Below are 21,256 nucleotides of genomic sequence, written 5' to 3' on the forward strand. Positions count from 1 at the left end.
TACTGTAGACGAGGATAGTCCCCCCTCAGCACTGATCACACCCCCTTCAATCTGTCCTGCAGACGAGGATAGTCCCCGCCAGCACTGAACACACCTCTTCAATCTGTCCTGTAGACGAGGATAGTCCCCTCCAGCACTGAACACACCTCTTCAATCTGTCCTATAGACGAGGATAGTCCCCCCCCAGCACTGATCACACCTCTTCAATCTGTAGACGAGGATAGTCCCCCCCAGCACTGACCACACCTCTTCATGCTGTACTGCAGACGAGGATAGTCACCCCCCCTGCACTAAACACATCTTCAATCTGTACTTTAGACGAGGATAGTCCCCCCCAGCACTGATCACACCTCTTCAATTTGTAGACGAGGATAGTCCCCCCCAGCACTGATCACACCTCTTCAATCTTTCCTGCAGATGAGGATAGTCCCCCCCAGCACTGATCACAACTCTTCAATCTGTCCTGCAGACGAGGATAGTCCCCCCCAGCACTGATCACACCTTTTCATTCTGTACTGCAGACGAGGATAGTCCCCCCCAGCACTGATCACACCTTTTCAATTTGCAGACGAGGATAGTCCCCCCCAGCACTGAACACACCTCTTCAATCTGTCCTGTAGATGAGGATAGTCCCCCCCAGCACTAAACACACATCTTCAATCTGTCCTGCAGACGAGGATAGTCCCCCCCAGCACTGATCACACTTCTTCAAACTGTCCTGCACACGACGATAGTCCCCCCCAGCACTGAACACACCCCTTCAATCTGTCCTGAAGACGAGGATAGTCCCCCCCAGCACTGAACACACCTCTTCAATCTGTCCTGAAGACGAGGATAGTCCCCCCCAGCACTGATCACACCTCTTCAATCTATCCTGCAGACGAGGATAGTCTCCCCCAGCACTGAACACACCTCTTCAATCTGTCCTGCAGACGAGGATAGTCTCCCCCAGCACTGAACACACCTCTTCAAACTGTCCTGCAGATGAGGATAGTCCCCCCCCAGCACTGATCACACCTCTTCAATCTGTCCTGCAGACGAGGATAGTCCCCCCCAGCACTGATCACACCTCTTCAATCTCTAGACAAGGAGAGTCCCCCCCAGCACTGATCCCACCTCTTCAATCTGTCCTGCAGACGAGGATAGTCCCCCCCAGCACTGATCACACCTCTTCAATCTATCCTGCAGACGAGGATAGTCCCCCCCAGCACTGATCAAACCTCTTCAATCTTTCCTGCAGACGAGGATAGTCCCCCCCAGCACTGAACACACCTCTTCAATCTGTACTGCAGACGAGGATAGTCCCCCCCAGCACTGAACACACCTCTTCAATCAGTCCTGCAGACGAGGATAGTCCCCCCCCCAGCACTGATCACACCCCTTCAATCTGTCCTGCAGACGAGGATAGTCCCCCCCAGCACTGATCACACCTCTTCAATCTGTCCTGCAGACGAGGATAGTCCCCCCCAGCACTGAACACACCTCTTCAAACTGTCCTGCAGAAGAGGATAGTCCCCCCCAGCACTGATCACACCTTTTCATTCTGTACTGCAGACGAGGATAGTCCCCCCCCAGCACTGATCACACCTCTTCAATTTGCAGACGAGGATAGTCCCCCCCAGCACTGAACACACCCCTTCAATCTGTCCTGCAGACGAGGAAAGTCCCCCCCAGCACTGATCACACCTCTTCAATCTGTCCTGCAGACGAGGATAGTCCCCCCCAGCACTGAACACACCTCTTCAATCTGTAGACGAGGATAGTCCTCTCCCAGCACTGAACACACCTCTTCAATCTATAGACGAGGATAGTCCCCCCCAGCACTGAACACACCTCTTCCAACTGTACTGCAGACGAGGATAGTCCCCCCCAGCACTGAACACACCTCTTCCAACTGTACTGCAGATGAGGATAGTCCCCCCCAGCACTGACCACACCTCTTCAATCTGTCCTGCAGACGAGGTTAGTCCCCCCCAGCACTGATCACAACTCTTCAATCTGTACTGCAGACGAGGACAGTCCCCCCCAGCACTGAACACACCTCTTCAATCTGTCCTGCAGACGAGGATAGTCCCCCCCAGCACTGATCACATCTCTTCAATTTGCAGACGAGGATAGTCCCCCCCAGCACTGATCACACCTCTTCAATCTGTCCTGCAGACGAGGATAGTCCCCCCCAGCACTGAACACAACTTTTCAACCTGTCCTGCAGACGAGGATAGTCCCCCCCAGCACTGATCACACCTCTTCAATCTGTAGACGAGGATAGTCCCCGCCAGCACTGAACACACCTCTTCAATCTGTCCTGCAGACGAGGATAGTCCCCCCCAGCACTGATCACACCTCTTCAATCTGTACTGCAGACGAGGATAGTCCCCCCCAGCACTGAACACACCTCTTCAATCTATCCTGCAGACGAGGATAGTCCCCCCATCACTGATCACACCTCTTCAATCTGTAGACGAGGATAGTCCCCCCCAGTACTGAACACACCTCTTTAATCTGTCCTGCAGACGAGGATAGTCCCCCCCAGCACTGATCACAACTCTTCAATCTGTACTGCAGACGAGGACAGTCCCCCCCCAGCACCGAACACACCTCTTCAATCTGTCCTGCAGACGAGGATAGTCCCCCCAGCACTGATAACACCTCTTCAATCTGTAGACGAGGATAGTCCCCGCCAGCACTGAACACACCTCTTCAATCTGTCCTGCAGACGAGGATAGTCCCCCCCAGCACTGAACACACCTCTTCAATCTGTCCTGCAGACGAGGATAGTCCCCCCCAGCACTGATCACACCTCTTCAATCTGTCCTGCAGACGAGGATAGTCCCCCCCAGCACTGAACACACCTCTTCAATCTGTCCTGCAGACGAGGATAGTCCCCCCCCAGCACTGAACACACCTCTTCAATCTGTCCTGCAGACGAGGATAGTCCCCCCCAGCACTGATCACACCTCTTCAATCAGTCCTGCAGACGAGGATAGTCCCCCCCCAGCACTGAACACACCTCTTCAATCTGTAGACGAGGATAGTCCTCCCCCAGCACTGAACACACCTCTTCAATCTATAGACGAGGATAGTCCCCCCCAGCACTGAACACACCTCTTCCAACTGTACTGCAGACGAGGATAGTCCCCCCCAGCACTGATCACACCTCTTCAAACTGTCCTGCAGACGAGGATAGTCCCCCCCCAGCACTGATCACACCTCTTCAATCTATAGACGAGGATAGTCCCCCCCCAGCACTGATCACACCTCTTCAATCTATAGACGAGGATAGTCCCCCCCAGCACTGAACACACCTCTTCAATCTGTCCTGCAGATGAGGATAGTCCCCCCCAGCACTGAACACACCTCTTCATTCTGTACTGCAGACGAGGATAGTCCCCCCCAGCACTGAACACACCTCTTCAATCTGAAGACGAGGATAGTCCCCCCCAGCACTGAACACACCTCTTCAATCTGTAGACGAGGATGCCCCCCCCCCCCCGGCACTGAACACACCTCTTCAATCTGTACTGTAGACGAGGATAGTCCCCCCTCAGCACTGATCACACCCCCTTCAATCTGTCCTGCAGACGAGGATAGTCCCCGCCAGCACTGAACACACCTCTTCAATCTGTCCTGTAGACGAGGATAGTCCCCTCCAGCACTGAACACACCTCTTCAATCTGTCCTATAGACGAGGATAGTCCCCCCCCAGCACTGATCACACCTCTTCAATCTGTAGACGAGGATAGTCCCCCCCAGCACTGACCACACCTCTTCATGCTGTACTGCAGACGAGGATAGTCACCCCCCCTGCACTAAACACATCTTCAATCTGTACTTTAGACGAGGATAGTCCCCCCCAGCACTGATCACACCTCTTCAATTTGTAGACGAGGATAGTCCCCCCCAGCACTGATCACACCTCTTCAATCTGTCCTGCAGATGAGGATAGTCCCCCCCCAGCACTGAACACACCTCTTCAAACTGTCCTGCAGAAGAGGATAGTCCCCCCCAGCACTGATCACAACTCTTCAATCTGTCCTGCAGACGAGGATAGTCCCCCCCAGCACTGATCACACCTTTTCATTCTGTACTGCAGACGAGGATAGTCCCCCCCAGCACTGATCACACCTTTTCAATTTGCAGACGAGGATAGTCCCCCCCCAGCACTGAACACACCTCTTCAATCTGTCCTGTAGATGAGGATAGTCCCCCCCAGCACTAAACACACATCTTCAATCTGTCCTGCAGACGAGGATAGTCCCCCCCAGCACTGATCACACCTCTTCAAACTGTCCTGCAGACGACGATAGTCCCCCCCAGCACTGAACACACCCCTTCAATCTGTCCTGAAGACGAGGATAGTCCCCCCCAGCACTGAACACACCTCTTCAATCTGTCCTGCAGACGAGGATAGTCTCCCCCAGCACTGAACACACCTCTTCAATCTGTCCTGCAGACGAGGATAGTCTCCCCCAGCACTGAACACACCTCTTCAAACTGTCCTGCAGATGAGGATAGTCCCCCCCCAGCACTGATCACACCTCTTCAATCTGTCCTGCAGACGAGGATAGTCCCCCCCAGCACTGATCACACCTCTTCAATCTCTAGACAAGGAGAGTCCCCCCCAGCACTGATCCCACCTCTTCAATCTGTCCTGCAGACGAGGATAGTCCCCCCCAGCACTGATCACACCTCTTCAATCTATCCTGCAGACGAGGATAGTCCCCCCCAGCACTGATCAAACCTCTTCAATCTGTCCTGCAGACGAGGATAGTCCCCCCCAGCACTGAACACACCTCTTCAATCTGTACTGCAGACGAGGATAGTCCCCCCAGCACTGAACACACCTCTTCAATCAGTCCTGCAGACGAGGATAGTCCCCCCCCAGCACTGATCACACCCCTTCAATCTGTCCTGCAGACGAGGATAGTCCCCCCCAGCACTGATCACACCTCTTCAATCTGTCCTGCAGACGAGGATAGTCCCCCCCCAGCACTGAACACACCTCTTCAAACTGTCCTGCAGAAGAGGATAGTCCCCCCCAGCACTGATCACACCTTTTCATTCTTTACTGCAGACGAGGATAGTCCCCCCCAGCACTGATCACACCTCTTCAATTTGCAGACGAGGATAGTCCCCCCCAGCACTGAACACACCCCTTCAATCTGTCCTGCAGACGAGGAAAGTCCCCCCCCCAGCACTGATCACACCTCTTCAATCTGTCCTGCAGACGAGGATAGTCCCCCCCAGCACTGAACACACCTCTTCAATCTGTAGACGAGGATAGTCCTCTCCCAGCACTGAACACACCTCTTCAATCTATAGACGAGGATAGTCCCCCCCAGCACTGAACACACCTCTTCCAACTGTACTGCAGACGAGGATAGTCCCCCCCAGCACTGAACACACCTCTTCCAACTGTACTGCAGATGAGGATAGTCCCCCCCAGCACTGACCACACCTCTTCAATCTGTCCTGCAGACGAGGTTAGTCCCCCCCAGCACTGATCACAACTCTTCAATCTGTACTGCAGACGAGGACAGTCCCCCCCAGCACTGAACACACCTCTTCAATCTGTCCTGCAGACGAGGATAGTCCCCCCCAGCACTGATCACATCTCTTCAATTTGCAGACGAGGATAGTCCCCCCCAGCACTGATCACACCTCTTCAATCTGTCCTGCAGACGAGGATAGTCCCCCCCAGCACTGAACACAACTTTTCAACCCGTCCTGCAGACGAGGATAGTCCCCCCCAGCACTGATCACACCTCTTCAATCTGTAGACGAGGATAGTCCCCACCAGCACTGAACACACCTCTTCAATCTGTCCTGCAGACGAGGATAGTCCCCCCCAGCACTGATCACACCTCTTCAATCTGTACTGCAGACGAGGATAGTCCCCCCCCAGCACTGAACACACCTCTTCAATCTATCCTGCAGACGAGGATAGTCCCCCCATCACTGATCACACTTCTTCAATCTGTAGACGAGGATAGTCCCCCCAGTACTGAACACACCTCTTTAATCTGTCCTGCAGACGAGGATAGTCCCCCCCAGCACTGATCACAACTCTTCAATCTGTACTGCAGACGAGGACAGTCCCCCCCCCAGCACTGAACACACCTCTTCAATCTGTCCTGCAGACGAGGATAGTCCCCCCAGCACTGATCACACCTCTTCAATCTGTAGACGAGGATAGTCCCCGCCAGCACTGAACACACCTCTTCAATCTGTCCTGCAGACGAGGATAGTCCCCCCCAGCACTGAACACACCTCTTCAATCTGTCCTGCAGACGAGGATAGTCCCCCCCAGCACTGATCACACCTCTTCAATCTATCCTGCAGACGAGGATAGTCCCCCCATCACTGATCACACCTCTTCAATCTGTAGACGAGGATAGTCCCCCCCAGTACTGAACACACCTCTTTAATCTGTCCTGCAGACGAGGATAGTCCCCCCCAGCACTGATCACAACTCTTCAATCTGTACTGCAGACGAGGACAGTCCCCCCCCAGCACTGAACACACCTCTTCAATCTGTCCTGCAGACGAGGATAGTCCCCCCAGCACTGATCACACCTCTTCAATCTGTAGACGAGGATAGTCCCCGCCAGCACTGAACACACCTCTTCAATCTGTCCTGCAGACGAGGATAGTCCCCCCCAGCACTGAACACACCTCTTCAATCTGTCCTGCAGACGAGGATAGTCCACCCCAGCACTGATCACACCTCTTCAATCTGTAGACGAGGATAGTCCCCCCCAGTACTGAACACACCTCTTCAATCTGTCCTGCAGACGAGGATAGTCCCCCCCAGCACTGAACACACCTCTTCAATCTGTCCTGCAGACGAGGATAGTCCCCCCCAGCACTGATCACACCTCTTCAATCTGTCCTGCAGACGAGGATAGTCCCCCCCAGCACTGAACACACCTCTTCAATCTGTCCTGCAGACGAGGATAGTCCCCCCCCAGCACTGAACACACCTCTTCAATCTGTCCTGCAGACGAGGATAGTCCCCCCCAGCACTGATCACACCTCTTCAATCAGTCCTGCAGACGAGGATAGTCTCCCCCAGCACTGATCACACCTCTTCAATCTGTCCTGCAGACGAGGATAGTCCCCCCCAGCACTGAACACACCTCTTCAATCTGTAGACGAGGATAGTCCTCCCCCAGCACTGAACACACCTCTTCAATCTATAGACGAGGATAGTCCCCCCCAGCACTGAACACACCTCTTCCAACTGTACTGCAGACGAGGATAGTCCCCCCCAGCACTGATCACACCTCTTCAAACTGTCCTGCAGACGAGGATAGTCCCCCCCAGCACTGATCACACCTCTTCAATCTATAGACGAGGATAGTCCCCCCCCAGCACTGATCACACCTCTTCAATCTATAGACGAGGATAGTCCCCCCCAGCACTGAACACACCTCTTCAATCTGTCCTGCAGATGAGGATAGTCCCCCCCAGCACTGAACACACCTCTTCATTCTGTACTGCAGACGAGGATAGTCCCCCCCCCAGCACTGAACACACCTCTTCAATCTGAAGACGAGGATAGTCCCCCCCAGCACTGAACACACCTCTTCAATCTGTACTGTAGACGAGGATAGTCCCCCCTCAGCACTGATCACACCCCCTTCAATCTGTCCTGCAGACGAGGATAGTCCCCGCCAGCACTGAACACACCTCTTCAATCTGTCCTGTAGACGAGGATAGTCCCCCCCCAGCACTGAACACACCTCTTCAATCTGTCCTATAGACGAGGATAGTCCCCCCCAAGCACTGACCACACCTCTTCATGCTGTACTGCAGACGAGGATAGTCACCCCCCCTGCACTAAACACATCTTCAATCTGTACTTTAGACGAGGATAGTCCCCCCCAGCACTGATCACACCTCTTCAATTTGTAGACGAGGATAGTCCCCCCATAGCACTGATTACACCCCTTCAATCTGTCCTGCAGACGAGGATAGTCCCCCCCAGCACTGATCACACCTCTTCAATCTGTCCTGCAGATGAGGATAGTCCCCCCCCAGCACTGAACACACCTCTTCAAACTGTCCTGCAGAAGAGGATAGTCCCCCCCAGCACTGATCACAACTCTTCAATCTGTCCTGCAGACGAGGATAGTCCCCCCCAGCACTGATCACACCTTTTCAATTTGCAGACGAGGATAGTCCCCCCCAGCACTGAACACACCTCTTCAATCTGTCCTGTAGATGAGGATAGTCCCCCCCAGCACTGAACACACCTCTTCAATCTGTCCTGCAGACGAGGATAGTCCCCCCCAGCACTGATCACACCTCTTCAAACTGTCCTGCAGACGAGGATAGTCCCCCCCAGCACTGAAAACACCCCTTCAATCTGTCCTGAAGACGAGGATAGTCCCCCCCAGCACTGAACACACCTCTTCAATCTGTCCTGAAGACGAGGATAGTCCCCCCCAGCACTGATCACACCTCTTCAATCTATCCTGCAGACGAGGATAGTCTCCCCCAGCACTGAACACACCTCTTCAATCTGTCCTGCAGACGAGGATAGTCTCCCCCAGCACTGAACACACCTCTTCAAACTGTCCTGCAGATGAGGATAGTCCCCCCCAGCACTGATCACACCCCTTCAATCTGTCCTGCAGACGAGGATAGTCCCCCCCCAGCACTGATCACACCTCTTCAATCTCTAGACAAGGAGAGTCCCCCCCAGCACTGATCCCACCTCTTCAATATGTCCTGCAGACGAGGATAGTCCCCCCCAGCACTGATCACACCTCTTCAATCTATCCTGCAGACGAGGATAGTCCCCCCCAGCACTGATCAAACCTCTTCAATCTGTCCTGCAGACGAGGATAGTCCCCCCCAGCACTGAACACACCTCTTCAATCTGTACTGCAGACGAGGATAGTCCCCCCCAGCACTGAACACACCTCTTCAATCTGTCCTGCAGACGAGGATAGTCCCCCCCAGCACTGATCACACCCCTTCAATCTGTCCTGCAGACGAGGATAGTCCCCCCCAGCACTGATCACACCTCTTCAATCTGTCCTGCAGACGAGGATAGTCCCCCCCCAGCACTGAACACACCTCTTCAAACTGTCCTGCAGAAGAGGATAGTCCCCCCCAGCACTGATCACACCTTTTCATTCTGTACTGCAGACGAGGATAGTCCCCCCCAGCACTGATCACACCTCTTCAATTTGCAGACGAGGATAGTCCCCCCCAGCACTGAACACACCCCTTCAATCTGTCCTGCAGACGAGGATAGTCCCCCCCCAGCACTGAACACACCTCTTCAAACTGTCCTGCAGAAGAGGATAGTCCCCCCCAGCACTGATCACACCTTTTCATTCTGTACTGCAGACGAGGATAGTCCCCCCCCAGCACTGATCACACCTCTTCAATTTGCAGACGAGGATAGTCCCCCCCAGCACTGAACACACCCCTTCAATCTGTCCTGCAGATGAGGAAAGTCCCCCCCAGCACTGAACACACCTCTTCAATCTGTAGACGAGGATAGTCCTCTCCCAGCACTGAACACACCTCTTCAATCTATAGACGAGGATAGTCCCCCCCAGCACTGAACACACCTCTTCCAACTGTACTGCAGACGAGGATAGTCCCCCCCAGCACTGAACACACCTCTTCCAACTGTACTGCAGACGAGGATAGTCCCCCCCAGCACTGACCACACCTCTTCAATCTGTCCTGCAGACGAGGTTAGTCCCCCCAGCACTGATCACAACTCTTCAATCTGTACTGCAGACGAGGACAGTCCCCCCCAGCACTGAACACACCTCTTCAATCTGTCCTGCAGACGAGGATAGACCCCCCAGCACTGATCACATCTCTTCAATTTGCAGACGAGGATAGTCCCCCCCAGCACTGATCACACCTCTTCAATCTGTCCTGCAGACGAGGATAGTCCCCCCCCAGCACTGAACACAACTTTTCAACCTGTCCTGCAGACGAGGATAGTCCCCCCCAGCACTGATCACACCTCTTCAATCTGTAGACGAGGATAGTCCCCCCCAGTACTGAACACACCTCTTCAATCTGTCCTGCAGACGGGGATAGTCCCCCCCAGCACTGAACACACCTCTTCAATCTGTCCTGCAGACGAGGATAGTCCCCCCCAGCACTGATCACACCTCTTCAATCTGTCCTGCAGACGAGGATAGTCCCCCCCAGCACTGAACACACCTCTTCAATCTGTCCTGCAGACGAGGATAGTCGCCCCCAGCACTGAACACACCTCTTCAATCTGTCCTGCAGACGAGGATAGTCCCCCCCCAGCACTGATCACACCTCTTCAATCTGTCCTGCAGACGAGGATAGTCTCCCCCAGCACTGAACACACCTCTTCAATCTGTCCTGCAGACGAGGATAGTCTCCCCCAGCACTGAACACACCTCTTCAAACTGTCCTGCAGATGAGGATAGTCCCCCCCAGCACTGATCACACCTCTTCAATCTGTCCTGCAGACGAGGATAGTCCCCCCCAGCACTGATCACACCTCTTCAATCTGTAGACAAGGAGAGTCCCCACCAGCACTGATCCCACCTCTTCAGTCTGTCCTGCAGACGAGGATAGTCCCCCCCAGCACTGATCACACCTCTTCAATCTATCCTGCAGACGAGGATAGTCCCCCCCAGTACTGATCAAACCTCTTCAATCTGTCCTGCAGACGAGGATAGTCCCCCCCAGCACTGATCACACCCCTTCAATCTGTCCTGCAGACGAGGATAGTCCCCCCCAGCACTGATCACACCTCTTCAATCTGTCCTGCAGACGAGGATAGTCCCCCCCCCAGCACTGATCACACCCCTTCAATCTGTAGACGAGGATAGTCCCCCCCAGTACTGAACACACCTCTTCAATCTGTCCTGCAGACGGGGATAGTCCCCCCCAGCACTGAACACACCTCTTCAATCTGTCCTGCAGACGAGGATAGTCCCCCCCAGCACTGATCACACCTCTTCAATCTGTCCTGCAGACGAGGATAGTCCCCCCCCAGCACTGAACACACCTCTTCAATCTGTCCTGCAGACGAGGATAGTCGCCCCCAGCACTGAACACACCTCTTCAATCTGTCCTGCAGACGAGGATAGTCCCCCCCCAGCACTGATCACACCTCTTCAATCTGTCCTGCAGACGAGGATAGTCTCCCCCAGCACTGAACACACCTCTTCAATCTGTCCTGCAGACGAGGATAGTCTCCCCCAGCACTGAACACACCTCTTCAAACTGTCCTGCAGATGAGGATAGTCCCCCCCCAGCACTGATCACACCTCTTCAATCTGTCCTGCAGACGAGGATAGTCCCCCCCAGCACTGATCACACCTCTTCAATCTGTAGACAAGGAGAGTCCCCACCAGCACTGATCCCACCTCTTCAGTCTGTCCTGCAGACGAGGATAGTCCCCCCCAGCACTGATCACACCTCTTCAATCTATCCTGCAGACGAGGATAGTCCCCCCCAGCACTGATCAAACCTCTTCAATCTGTCCTGCAGACGAGGATAGTCCCCCCCAGCACTGAACACACCTCTTCAATCTGTCCTGCAGACGAGGATAGTCTCCCCCAGCACTGAACACACCTCTTCAAACTGTCCTGCAGATGAGGATAGTCCCCCCCAGCACTGATCACACCTCTTCAATCTGTCCTGCAGACGAGGATAGTCCCCCCCAGCACTGATCACACCTCTTCAATCTGTAGACAAGGAGAGTCCCCACCAGCACTGATCCCACCTCTTCAGTCTGTCCTGCAGACGAGGATAGTCCCCCCCAGCACTGATCACACCTCTTCAATCTATCCTGCAGACGAGGATAGTCCCCCCCAGCACTGATCAAACCTCTTCAATCTGTCCTGCAGACGAGGATAGTCCCCCCCAGCACTGATCACACCCCTTCAATCTGTCCTGCAGACGAGGATAGTCCCCCCCAGCACTGATCACACCTCTTCAATCTGTCCTGCAGACGAGGATAGTCCCCCCCCCAGCACTGATCACACCCCTTCAATCTGTTCTGCAGATGAGGATAGTCCCCCCCCAGCACTGATGACACCTCTTCAATCTGTCCTGCAGACGAGGATAGTCCCCCCCAGCACTGAACACACCTCTTCAAACTGTCCTGCAGAAGAGGATAGTCCCCCCCAGCACTGATCACACCTTTTCATTCTGTACTGCAGACGAGGATAGTCCCCCCCAGCACTGAACACACCTCTTCAATCTGTACTGCAGACGAGGATAGTCCCCCCCAGCACTGAACACACCTCTTCAATCTGTCCTGCAGACGAGGATAGTCCCCCCCCAGCACTGATCACACCCCTTCAATCTGTCCTGCAGACGAGGATAGTCCCCCCCAGCACTGATCACACCTCTTCAATCTGTCCTGCAGACGAGGATAGTCCCCCCCCAGCACTGAACACACCTCTTCAATCTGAAGACGAGGATAGTCCCCCCCAGCACTGAACACACCTCTTCAATCTGTAGACGAGGATGGCCCCCCCCCCCGGCACTGAACACACCTCTTCATGCTGTACTGCAGACGAGGATAGTCCCCCCCCTGCACTAAACACATCTTCAATCTGTACTTTAGACGAGGATAGTCCCCCCCAGCACTGATCACACCTCTTCAATTTGTAGACGAGGATAGTCCCCCCCAGCACTGATCACACCTCTTCAATTTGTAGACGAGGATAGTCCCCCCCCAGCACTGATTACACCCCTTCAATCTGTCCTGCAGACGAGGATAGTCCCCCCCCAGCACTGAACACACCTCTTCAATCTGTCCTGTAGATGAGGATAGTCCCCCCAGCACTGAACACACCTCTTCAATCTGTCCTGCAGACGAGGATAGTCCCCCCCAGCACTGATCACACCTCTTCAAACTGTCCTGCAGACGAGGATAGTCCCCCCCAGCACTGAACACACCCCTTCAATCTGTCCTGAAGACGAGGATAGTCCCCCCCAGCACTGAACACACCTCTTCAATCTGTCCTGAAGACGAGGATAGTCCCCCCCAGCACTGATCACACCTCTTCAATCTATCCTGCAGACGAGGATAGTCCCCCCCAGCACTGATCACACCTCTTCAATCTATAGACGAGGATAGTCCCCCCCAGCACTGATCACAACTCTTCAATCTGTCCTGCAGACGAGGATAGTCCCCCCCCAGCACTGAACACACCTCTTCAATCTGTAGACGAGGATAGTCCCCCCCAGCACTGATCACACCTCTTCAATCTGTCCTGAAGACGAGGATAGTCCCCCCCAGCACTGAACACACCTCTTCAATCTGTCCTGCAGACGAGGATAGTCCCCCCCAGCACTGATCACACCTCTTCAATCTGCAGACGAGGATAGTCCCCCCCAGCACTGATCACACCTCTTCAATCTGTCCTGCAGACGAGGATAGTCCCCCCCCAGCACTGATCACACCTCTTCAATCTGTAGACGAGGATAGTCCCCCCCCAGCACTGATCACACCTCTTCAATCTGTCCTGCAGACAAGGATAGTCCCCCCCAGCACTGAACACACCTCTTCAATCTGTCCTGCAGACGAGGATAGTCCCCCCCCAGCACTGAACACACCTCTTCAATCTGTAGACGAGGATAGTCCCCCCCAGCACTGAACACACCCAGGTCCCACAACTGCACTGCTCCTCCATAATTGAGAGGGATAAATTAATCGTCCTGGAAAGAAACATGGTGGAATTCAGAGCTAGTCTACACAATCCAGACAGAACAGACACACAAGAGCCCAGACTTGAACCCGATCAAACATCTCTGGAGAGACCTGAAAATAGCTGTGCAGCGACACTCCCCATCCAACCTGACAGAGCTTGAGAGGATCTGCAGTGAAGAATGGGAGGAACTCCCTAAATACAGGTGTGCCAAGCTTGTAGCGTCATACCCAAGAAGACGTGACGCTGTAAAATCGCTGCCAAAGATGAGTAAAGGGTCTGAATACTTATGTAAATGTATATTTCATTATTATTATTTTTATATACATCTGCAAAAACTCTAAAAACCTGTTTTTGCTTTGTCATTATGGGGTATTGATGGGCGGGTAGCCTAGTGGTTAGAGCGTTGGACTAGTAACTGAAAGGTTGCAAGATAGAATCCCTGAGCTGACATGGTACAAATCTGTCGTTCTTCCCCTGAACAAGGCGGTTAACCCACTATTCCTAGGCTGTCATTGAAAATAAGAAGTTGTTCTTAACTGACTTGCCTAGTTAAATAAAGGTAAAATAAAAATGGTGTATAGATTGATGAGGAAAGCTGTAACGTAACAAAATGTGGAAAAAGATCATCAGTCCTCTGTGTTACCTTGGTCAGTATGTGGTATATCTGTGGATACATCAGTCCTCTGTGTTACCTTGGTCAGTATGTGGTATATCTGTGGATACATCAGTCCTCTGTGTTACCTTGGTCAGTATGTGGTATATCTGTGGATACATCAGTCCTCTGCGGTGTCTGTGTTCTGCTACTCTCAACACCTCATCGCTGACTTGAGGCAGAGGGGGCGTGGTTATGTCCATGTGACTCCTCGTCGCCATTGACAACAGCGATGGAATGTTGGACCCGCTCCCGTTACCGTGGGACCCGCTCCCGTTACCGTGGGACCCGCTCCCGTGGGAACCATCCCCTCCACCCCCCCGACCGGACGGAGCGTCCCACCCGGAGGACTTGTCTGTCAGATGGCTGAAAGAGTGAAAAGAGGGAGAGAGGAGAGAAAGAGTTAGTGAGGGGGGAGAAGAGAGGGAGAGAGGAGGAGAGAGGGTTAGTGAGGGGGGAGAGGGAGAGAGGAGAGAGGACAGAGGGTTAGTGAGGGGGGAGAGAGAGAGGAGAGAGAGAGAGAGGAGGAGAAAGGGTTAGTGAGGGGGGAGAAGAGAGGGAGAGAGGAGGAGAGAGGGTTAGTGAGGGGGGAGAGGGAGAGAGGAGAGAAAGGGTTAGGGAGAGAGGAGGAGAGAGGTTAGTGAGGGGGGAGAAGAGAGGGAGAGATGAGAGAGGGTTAGTGAGGGGGGAGAGAGGGAGAGAGGAGACAAAGTGTTAGGGAGAGAGGAGGAGAGAGGGAGAGAGGTTAGTGAGGGGGGAGAAGAGAGGGAGAGAGGGTTAGTGAGGGGGGAGAGGGAGAGAGGAGGAGAGAGTGTTAGTGAGGGGGGAGAGGGAGAGAGGGTTAGTGAGGGGGGAGAAGAGAGGGAGAGAAAGGGTTAGTGAGGGGGGAGAGAGAGAGAGGAGAGAGGGTTAGTGAGGGGGGAGAAGAGAGGGAGAGAAAGGGTTAGTGAGGGGGGAGAGAGAGCGAGGAGGAGAGAGGGTTAGTGAGGGGGGAGAGAGGGAGGAGAGAAAGGGTTAGTGAGGGGGAGAGAGGGAGAGTTGGTGCTAACTAACTAAGACTAAAACAATGTTATAGTAACAGTGGTAACGTCACAGCACACAGACCTTCATGAATAACCTGTGTGTGTGTGAGTGAGTGAGTGAGTGAGTGTGTGTGTGTGTGTGTGTGTGTGTGTGTGTGTGTGTGTGTGTGTGTGTGTGTGTGTGTGTGTGTGTGTGTGTGTGTGTGTGTGTGTGTGTGTGTGTGTGTGTGTGTGTGTGTGTATGGGGGGGCAGCCGCAGGGTGCATGTGCCACATCTAGTGCACCAACGTTACCATCTGAAAATGAGGCCAAGGACTGATCTACCAGTCACTAGATGAGGCCCAGTCACTAGATGAGGCCCAGTCACTAGATGAGGCCCAGTCACTAGATGAGGCCCAGTCACTAGATGAGGCCCAGTCACTAGATGAGGCCCAGTCACTAGATGAGGCCCAGTCACTAGATGAGGCCCTTCACCACATCCCCAGGAATGGCTGGGTGACTTCAACGCTAGGGTGGGACAGAACAACAGGATGTGGAGTGGAGTGCTGGGTAGGCATGGTGTTGGCCAGGTCAATGAGAACGGCATGAGGCTGCTAACTCTGTGCTGAACATGATCTCATTGTCACTAACACGAACTCTGACACCATCACAGCCTAACTGGACAATATGCACAAAGGGCACAGGGCTACTCTTAAGAGACCCACATCTGCTACCCTCCGCAAGCAATGGCGTACATCGAGCAAGGAAGTGCAAACAACCTTGCATGCTCTGCAGAACGAATGGTGGATGAATAAGGCACAGGAATCCAAATTTATGCCGACAAAAACGACATGCACAATTTCTACAACCTCAGCTAAAGCTATCTATGGCAAAGCAAGGAAGTGGTTTTGGTGGTCAGCCCACCTCATCAGGAAGTCACTCCATCACCCCCATGAAAACAGCTGATGGTCTGACTCTCTTGACCCACCAAAACCAGCTGAGCACCAAAACCAGATCCTGATGAGGGGGGCTAAACCACCAAAACCAGATCCTGATGAGGGGGGCTAAACCACCAAAACCAGATCCTGATGAGGGGGGCTAAACCACCAAAACCAGATCCTGATGAGGGGGGCTGACCCACCAAAACCAGATCCTGATGAGGGGGGCTGACCCACCAAAACCAGATCCTGATGAGGGGGGCTGACCCACCAAAACCAGATCCTGATGATGTGGGCTGACCCACCAAAACCAGATCCTGATGAGGGGGGCTGACCCATCAAAACCAGATCCTGATGAGGGGGGCTGACCCACCAAAACCAGATCCTGATGATGTGGGCTGACCCACCAAAACCAGATCCTGATGAGGGGGGCTGACCCACCAAAACCAGATCCTGATGATGTGGGCTGACCCACCAAAACCAGATCCTGATGAAGTGAGCTGACCACTTTGAAGCACTACTCAATCAGCGCTCTCCTACAGACCAGTCCATCCTGGAAGAAGTGCCTGTCCGTCTACCCATTCAAGACCTCAACCGTTCACCAACCTTCCAAGAGGTGTTATCAGCTATCCATTCCCTCAAGAACAACAAGGCTCCTGGCGCTGACAGCATCCTGGCAGAGCTACTGAAGGGAGGTTACTTCTGCAACAGAACGCTCCACCAGTGCATCACTGAGGTTTGGGACCGGGAGATCGTCCCCCAACAGTGGCCAGATGCAAACATTGTCACCATCTATAAGAACAAGGGTGACAAGTCCATCTGCAGCAAAAGCCGGGGTATATCCCTTCTGGCTGTTGCCGGCAAAGGTCCTGGCCAAGGAGATGCTACACAGGCTGGTGAAGAACATCACAGAGGAACTTGCTGCCAGAGTCACAATGTGGCTTCAGAAAGAACAGGAGTACGGTCGACATGATATTCACGGCACGGTCGACATGGCAACTCCAGGAGAAGTGTTGTGAACAACATCAGGACCTTTTCATGGCCTTCAACACTGAGCAGGGAACTACTACGGGGCATTCTACTCAAATGTGGCTGTCCAGACAAATCTGTTAACATCCTTTGCCAGTTCCATGGTGGGATGATGGCTCGGGTGGCCGTTAGAGGAGTCCATGACCTTTGTAGTAAGCGTCGGTGAAGAGGCAGGGGTGTGTGCTGGCACCGGTACTCTAACATCTTCCTCCTATGTGTCACCCAGCTTCTCCACAAGGAGCTTGAGGACAGCACGGAGCGGGTTGTTGTGCTGCAGTATGCTGAGGACTGTGCTCTCGTGGCCCACACTCCGGAAGACCTTCAGTCTGTCCCTGTAGCGGCTGTGAGGGTCTATAGCAGGATGGGATTGTCTATCAACACCACCAAGACAGAGGGTCTGCCAATGGCGATCCAGCCCTCCACCCACCATGCCGGTCTTCACCAATGAACACATCCCTGGCAATAGTCCCTTCCATCAAAAACATGGGCAGCATCCTCTCATAGGACTGCAGCATCGACCACGAAATTCAAAATAAGATCAAGCATCAGTTGCCTTCGGGAAACTTAGACACAGGGTCTTCCAAAACAGGGATCTCCCCCTCCTCACCAACGTCTCCGTCTATCAAGCCGTCTGCATCCCCACACTTCTTTACAGCTGGGAAGCCTGGGGCCCTTACAGCTGGGAAGCCAGGGCCCCTTACAGCTGGGAAGCCTGGGTCCCTTACAGCTGGGAAGCCTGGGTCCCTTACAGCTGGGAAGCCTGGGTCCCTTACAGCTGGGAAGCCTGGGTCACTTACAGACACCACAACAAGCATCTTGGGAATCACCTGGTGCAACCGTGTGCCCCACACAGAAATACTAAGAGCAACTGTTAGAGTATGGAGGCCATGGTCACCCAGCACCAACTGTTAGAGTATGGAGGCCATGGTCACCCAGCACCAACTGTTAGAGTATGGAGGCCATGGTCACCCAGCACCAACTGTTAGAGTATGGAGGCCATGGTCACCCAACGTCATTAGAATGGCCGACCGTCTGCAGGGGGGGCCAGCTACATCTTGGCCGGTGGTCTGCAGGGGGGGCCAGCTACATCTTGGCCTGTGGTCTGCAGGGGGGGCCAGCTACATCTTGGCAGACGGTCTGCAGGGGGGGCCAGCTACATCTTGGCCGACGGTCTGCAGGGGGGGGCCAGCTACATCTTGGCCTGCGGTCTGCAGGGGGGGCCAGCTACATCTTGGCCGACGGTCTGCAGGGGGGGCCAGCTACATCTTGGCAGACGGTCTGCAGGGGGGGCCAGCTACATCTTGGCCGACGGTCTGCAGGGGGGGGCCAGCTACATCTTGGCCGACGGTCTGCAGGGGGGGGCCAGCTACATCTTGGCCGACGGTCTGCAGGGGGGGGGCCAGCTACATCTTGGCCGACAGTCTGCAGGGGGGGGGCCAGCTACATCTTGGCCGACGGTCTGCAGGGGGGAAGATGAAGCTCTACAAGGACCAGCTAAAAACGTCGCTGAAGAAGTGCAACATCAAACCCACAGACCTAGAGGATGCTGCTGCCGATCGTTCCACCTGGCAGCAGCTCTGTCAGAGCGGTGTACAGAGGTGGGAGGAGGAGAGGAGCACAGAGACAGCAGAAACAGCTCAGGAGACATACGACCATGCCTGGCCCCACCAACACAGACTGCACATACCCCACCTGAAATAAAGTTTGTGGATCTTGGATTGGACTCTACAGTTACCAAAGAATTCCCCGTTAACTCAGAAGTAGAAGCCATCATCGGATACGATGAACTACCATAAGCAACAGGTGTGTGTGTGTGTGTGTGTGTGTGAATGCAACAGGTGTGTGTGTGTGTGTGTGTAAGTGTAACAGGTGTCTTACTGGCTGCTGTCGTTTGTTTCGTCTCCATCGGAGGAAGATGATGGCGAGTGGGAGGGGCCAGAGGGAGCGGACGTGTGGTGATTCGTTAATCTACTTCCTCCCTGGTCATATGGAGCCGACCAATCCGTGTAGCCCATTGTCCCAGACAGCGAATCGTTGCAGTCCGGCAGGGGGGGCAGGTTCTGGAACAGAGAGGCGTGGCCTGGTCCACACGGAGCATTCCGATAGGGTGGTTTTACCCCCTGGGGAGGAAACACACAGGGTGTTTCTCAATATGCATACAATCGTGCTCCAAGTGCATTCTCCCACCACGTTCCCTTCAGTACGTTCTTGTGAGGACGAGAGTGTGGAGAAAACATAAAACATGACATTAGAGCAGTACTCCCTCTACTGTATTACCTCACGCTGAGCAGCACTCCCCCTACTGTATTACCTCACGCTGAGCAGCGCTCCCCCCTACTGTATTACCTCACGCTGAGCAGCACTCCCCCTACTGTATTACCTCACGCCGAGCAGCACTCCCCCTACTGTATTACCTCACGCAGAGCAGCCCTCCCCCTACTGTATTACCTCACGCTGAGCAGCACTCCCCCTACTGTATTACCTCACGCTGAGCAGCACTCCCCCTACTGTATTACCTCACGCTGAGCAGCACTCCCCCTAATTTTAGGAAGAGGGTCCAGATTGTCTAGCCCGGCTGATTTGTAGGGGTCCAGATTTTGCAGCTCTTTCAGAACATCAGCTATCTGGATTTGGGTGAAGGAGAAATGGGGAAGGCTTGGGCGAGTTGCAGTGAGGGGTGCAGAGCAGTTGACCGGGGTAGGGGAAGCCAGGTGGAAAGCATGGCCAGCCGTAGAGAAATCGCGGATTTATCGGTGGTGACAGTGTTACCTAGCCTCAGTGCAGTAGGCAGCTGGGAGGAGGTGCTCTTATTCTCCATGGACTTTACAGTGTCCCACGTAATATAGCTTACACCTTCACAATAAGTCAATGATTTATCTTAGACAGGTCTAAAGAAACATGATATGAAGAAAATGTAGTCTATTTCAGAAGAACAGAAAAGCCTACTCCGAGTTATCCTTATGTTAGCCCACAGCCATTTGGCATACCAGGGCCTACACAGGTTAATTTAGCAGTGTTAGTTCTTTGCCCTGTAGAACCTGACAGACAACCAAGATATCAAACCAAGTTTATTCGCCCAAGGGTCAGACAGCTGAACAAAGACATGTTCCCACCAGCAAAAGTATACAGTTGAAGTCAGAAGTTTATATACACTTAGGTTGCAGTCATTAAAACTCGTTTTTCAACCACTCCACAAATTTCTTGTTAACAAACTATAGTTTCAGCAAGTCGGTTAGGACATCTACTTTGTGCATGACAAGTCATTTTTCCTACAATTGCTTACAGACAGATTATTTCACTTATAATTCACAGTATCACAATTCCAGTGGGTCAGAAGTTTACATACACTAAGTTGACTTTGACTTTAAACAGCATGGAACATTCCAGAAAATGATGCTATAGCTTTAAAAGCTTCTGATAAATGATGTCAATTAGCCTAAGTCAATTGGAGGTGTACCTGTGGATGTATTTCAAGGCCTACCTTCAAACTCAGTGCCTCTTCGCTTAACTTCTTTGGGAACGGGGGGCAGTAGTGAGTAGCTTGGATGAATAAGGTGCCCAGAGTAAACTGCCTGCTACTCAGGCCCAGAAGCTAAGATATGCATATTATTAGTAGATTTGGATAGAAAACACTGAAGTTTCTAAAACTGTTTGAATGATGTCTGAGTATAACAGAACTCATATGGCAGGCAAAAACCTGAGAAAAATCCAACCAGGAAGTGGGAAATCTGAGGATTGTAGTTTTTCAAGTGATTGCCTATCCAATATAAATTTGGTCAGATTGCACTTCCTAAGGCTTCCACTAGATGTCAGTCTTAAGAACGTTGTTTCAGGCTTCTTTTGTAAAAGGGCAGTGAATATGAGCTGTTTGAACCAGTGGTCTGGCTGAAAGCCTTTAGTTCAGTCACGCGCACAGCCGTGGGCACTAGCTCCATTCCCTAGCTCCAT

The 21,256-nt window shown here is 53.2% G+C and overlaps 1 protein-coding gene across 1 annotated transcript in view; it reads right to left on the bottom strand.

The window, feature by feature from the left end:
- The window catches only part of LOC115168797 (constitutive coactivator of PPAR-gamma-like protein 2), a 113,487-nt gene that overhangs the window by 55,848 nt on the left and 36,383 nt on the right, over positions 1 to 21,256 (bottom strand). The window contains exons 7-8 of the mRNA XM_029724352.1: positions 19,187 to 19,428; positions 14,430 to 14,706 (exon numbers count right to left, since the gene is read on the bottom strand). Of these exons, the coding sequence (XP_029580212.1) occupies positions 14,430 to 14,706; positions 19,187 to 19,428 (519 nt within the window). The remainder of the gene's footprint in view (positions 1 to 14,429; positions 14,707 to 19,186; positions 19,429 to 21,256) is intronic.

Source organism: Salmo trutta, chromosome 30 (assembly GCF_901001165.1).
Source record: "Salmo trutta chromosome 30, fSalTru1.1, whole genome shotgun sequence".
NCBI lineage: Eukaryota > Metazoa > Chordata > Actinopteri > Salmoniformes > Salmonidae > Salmo > Salmo trutta.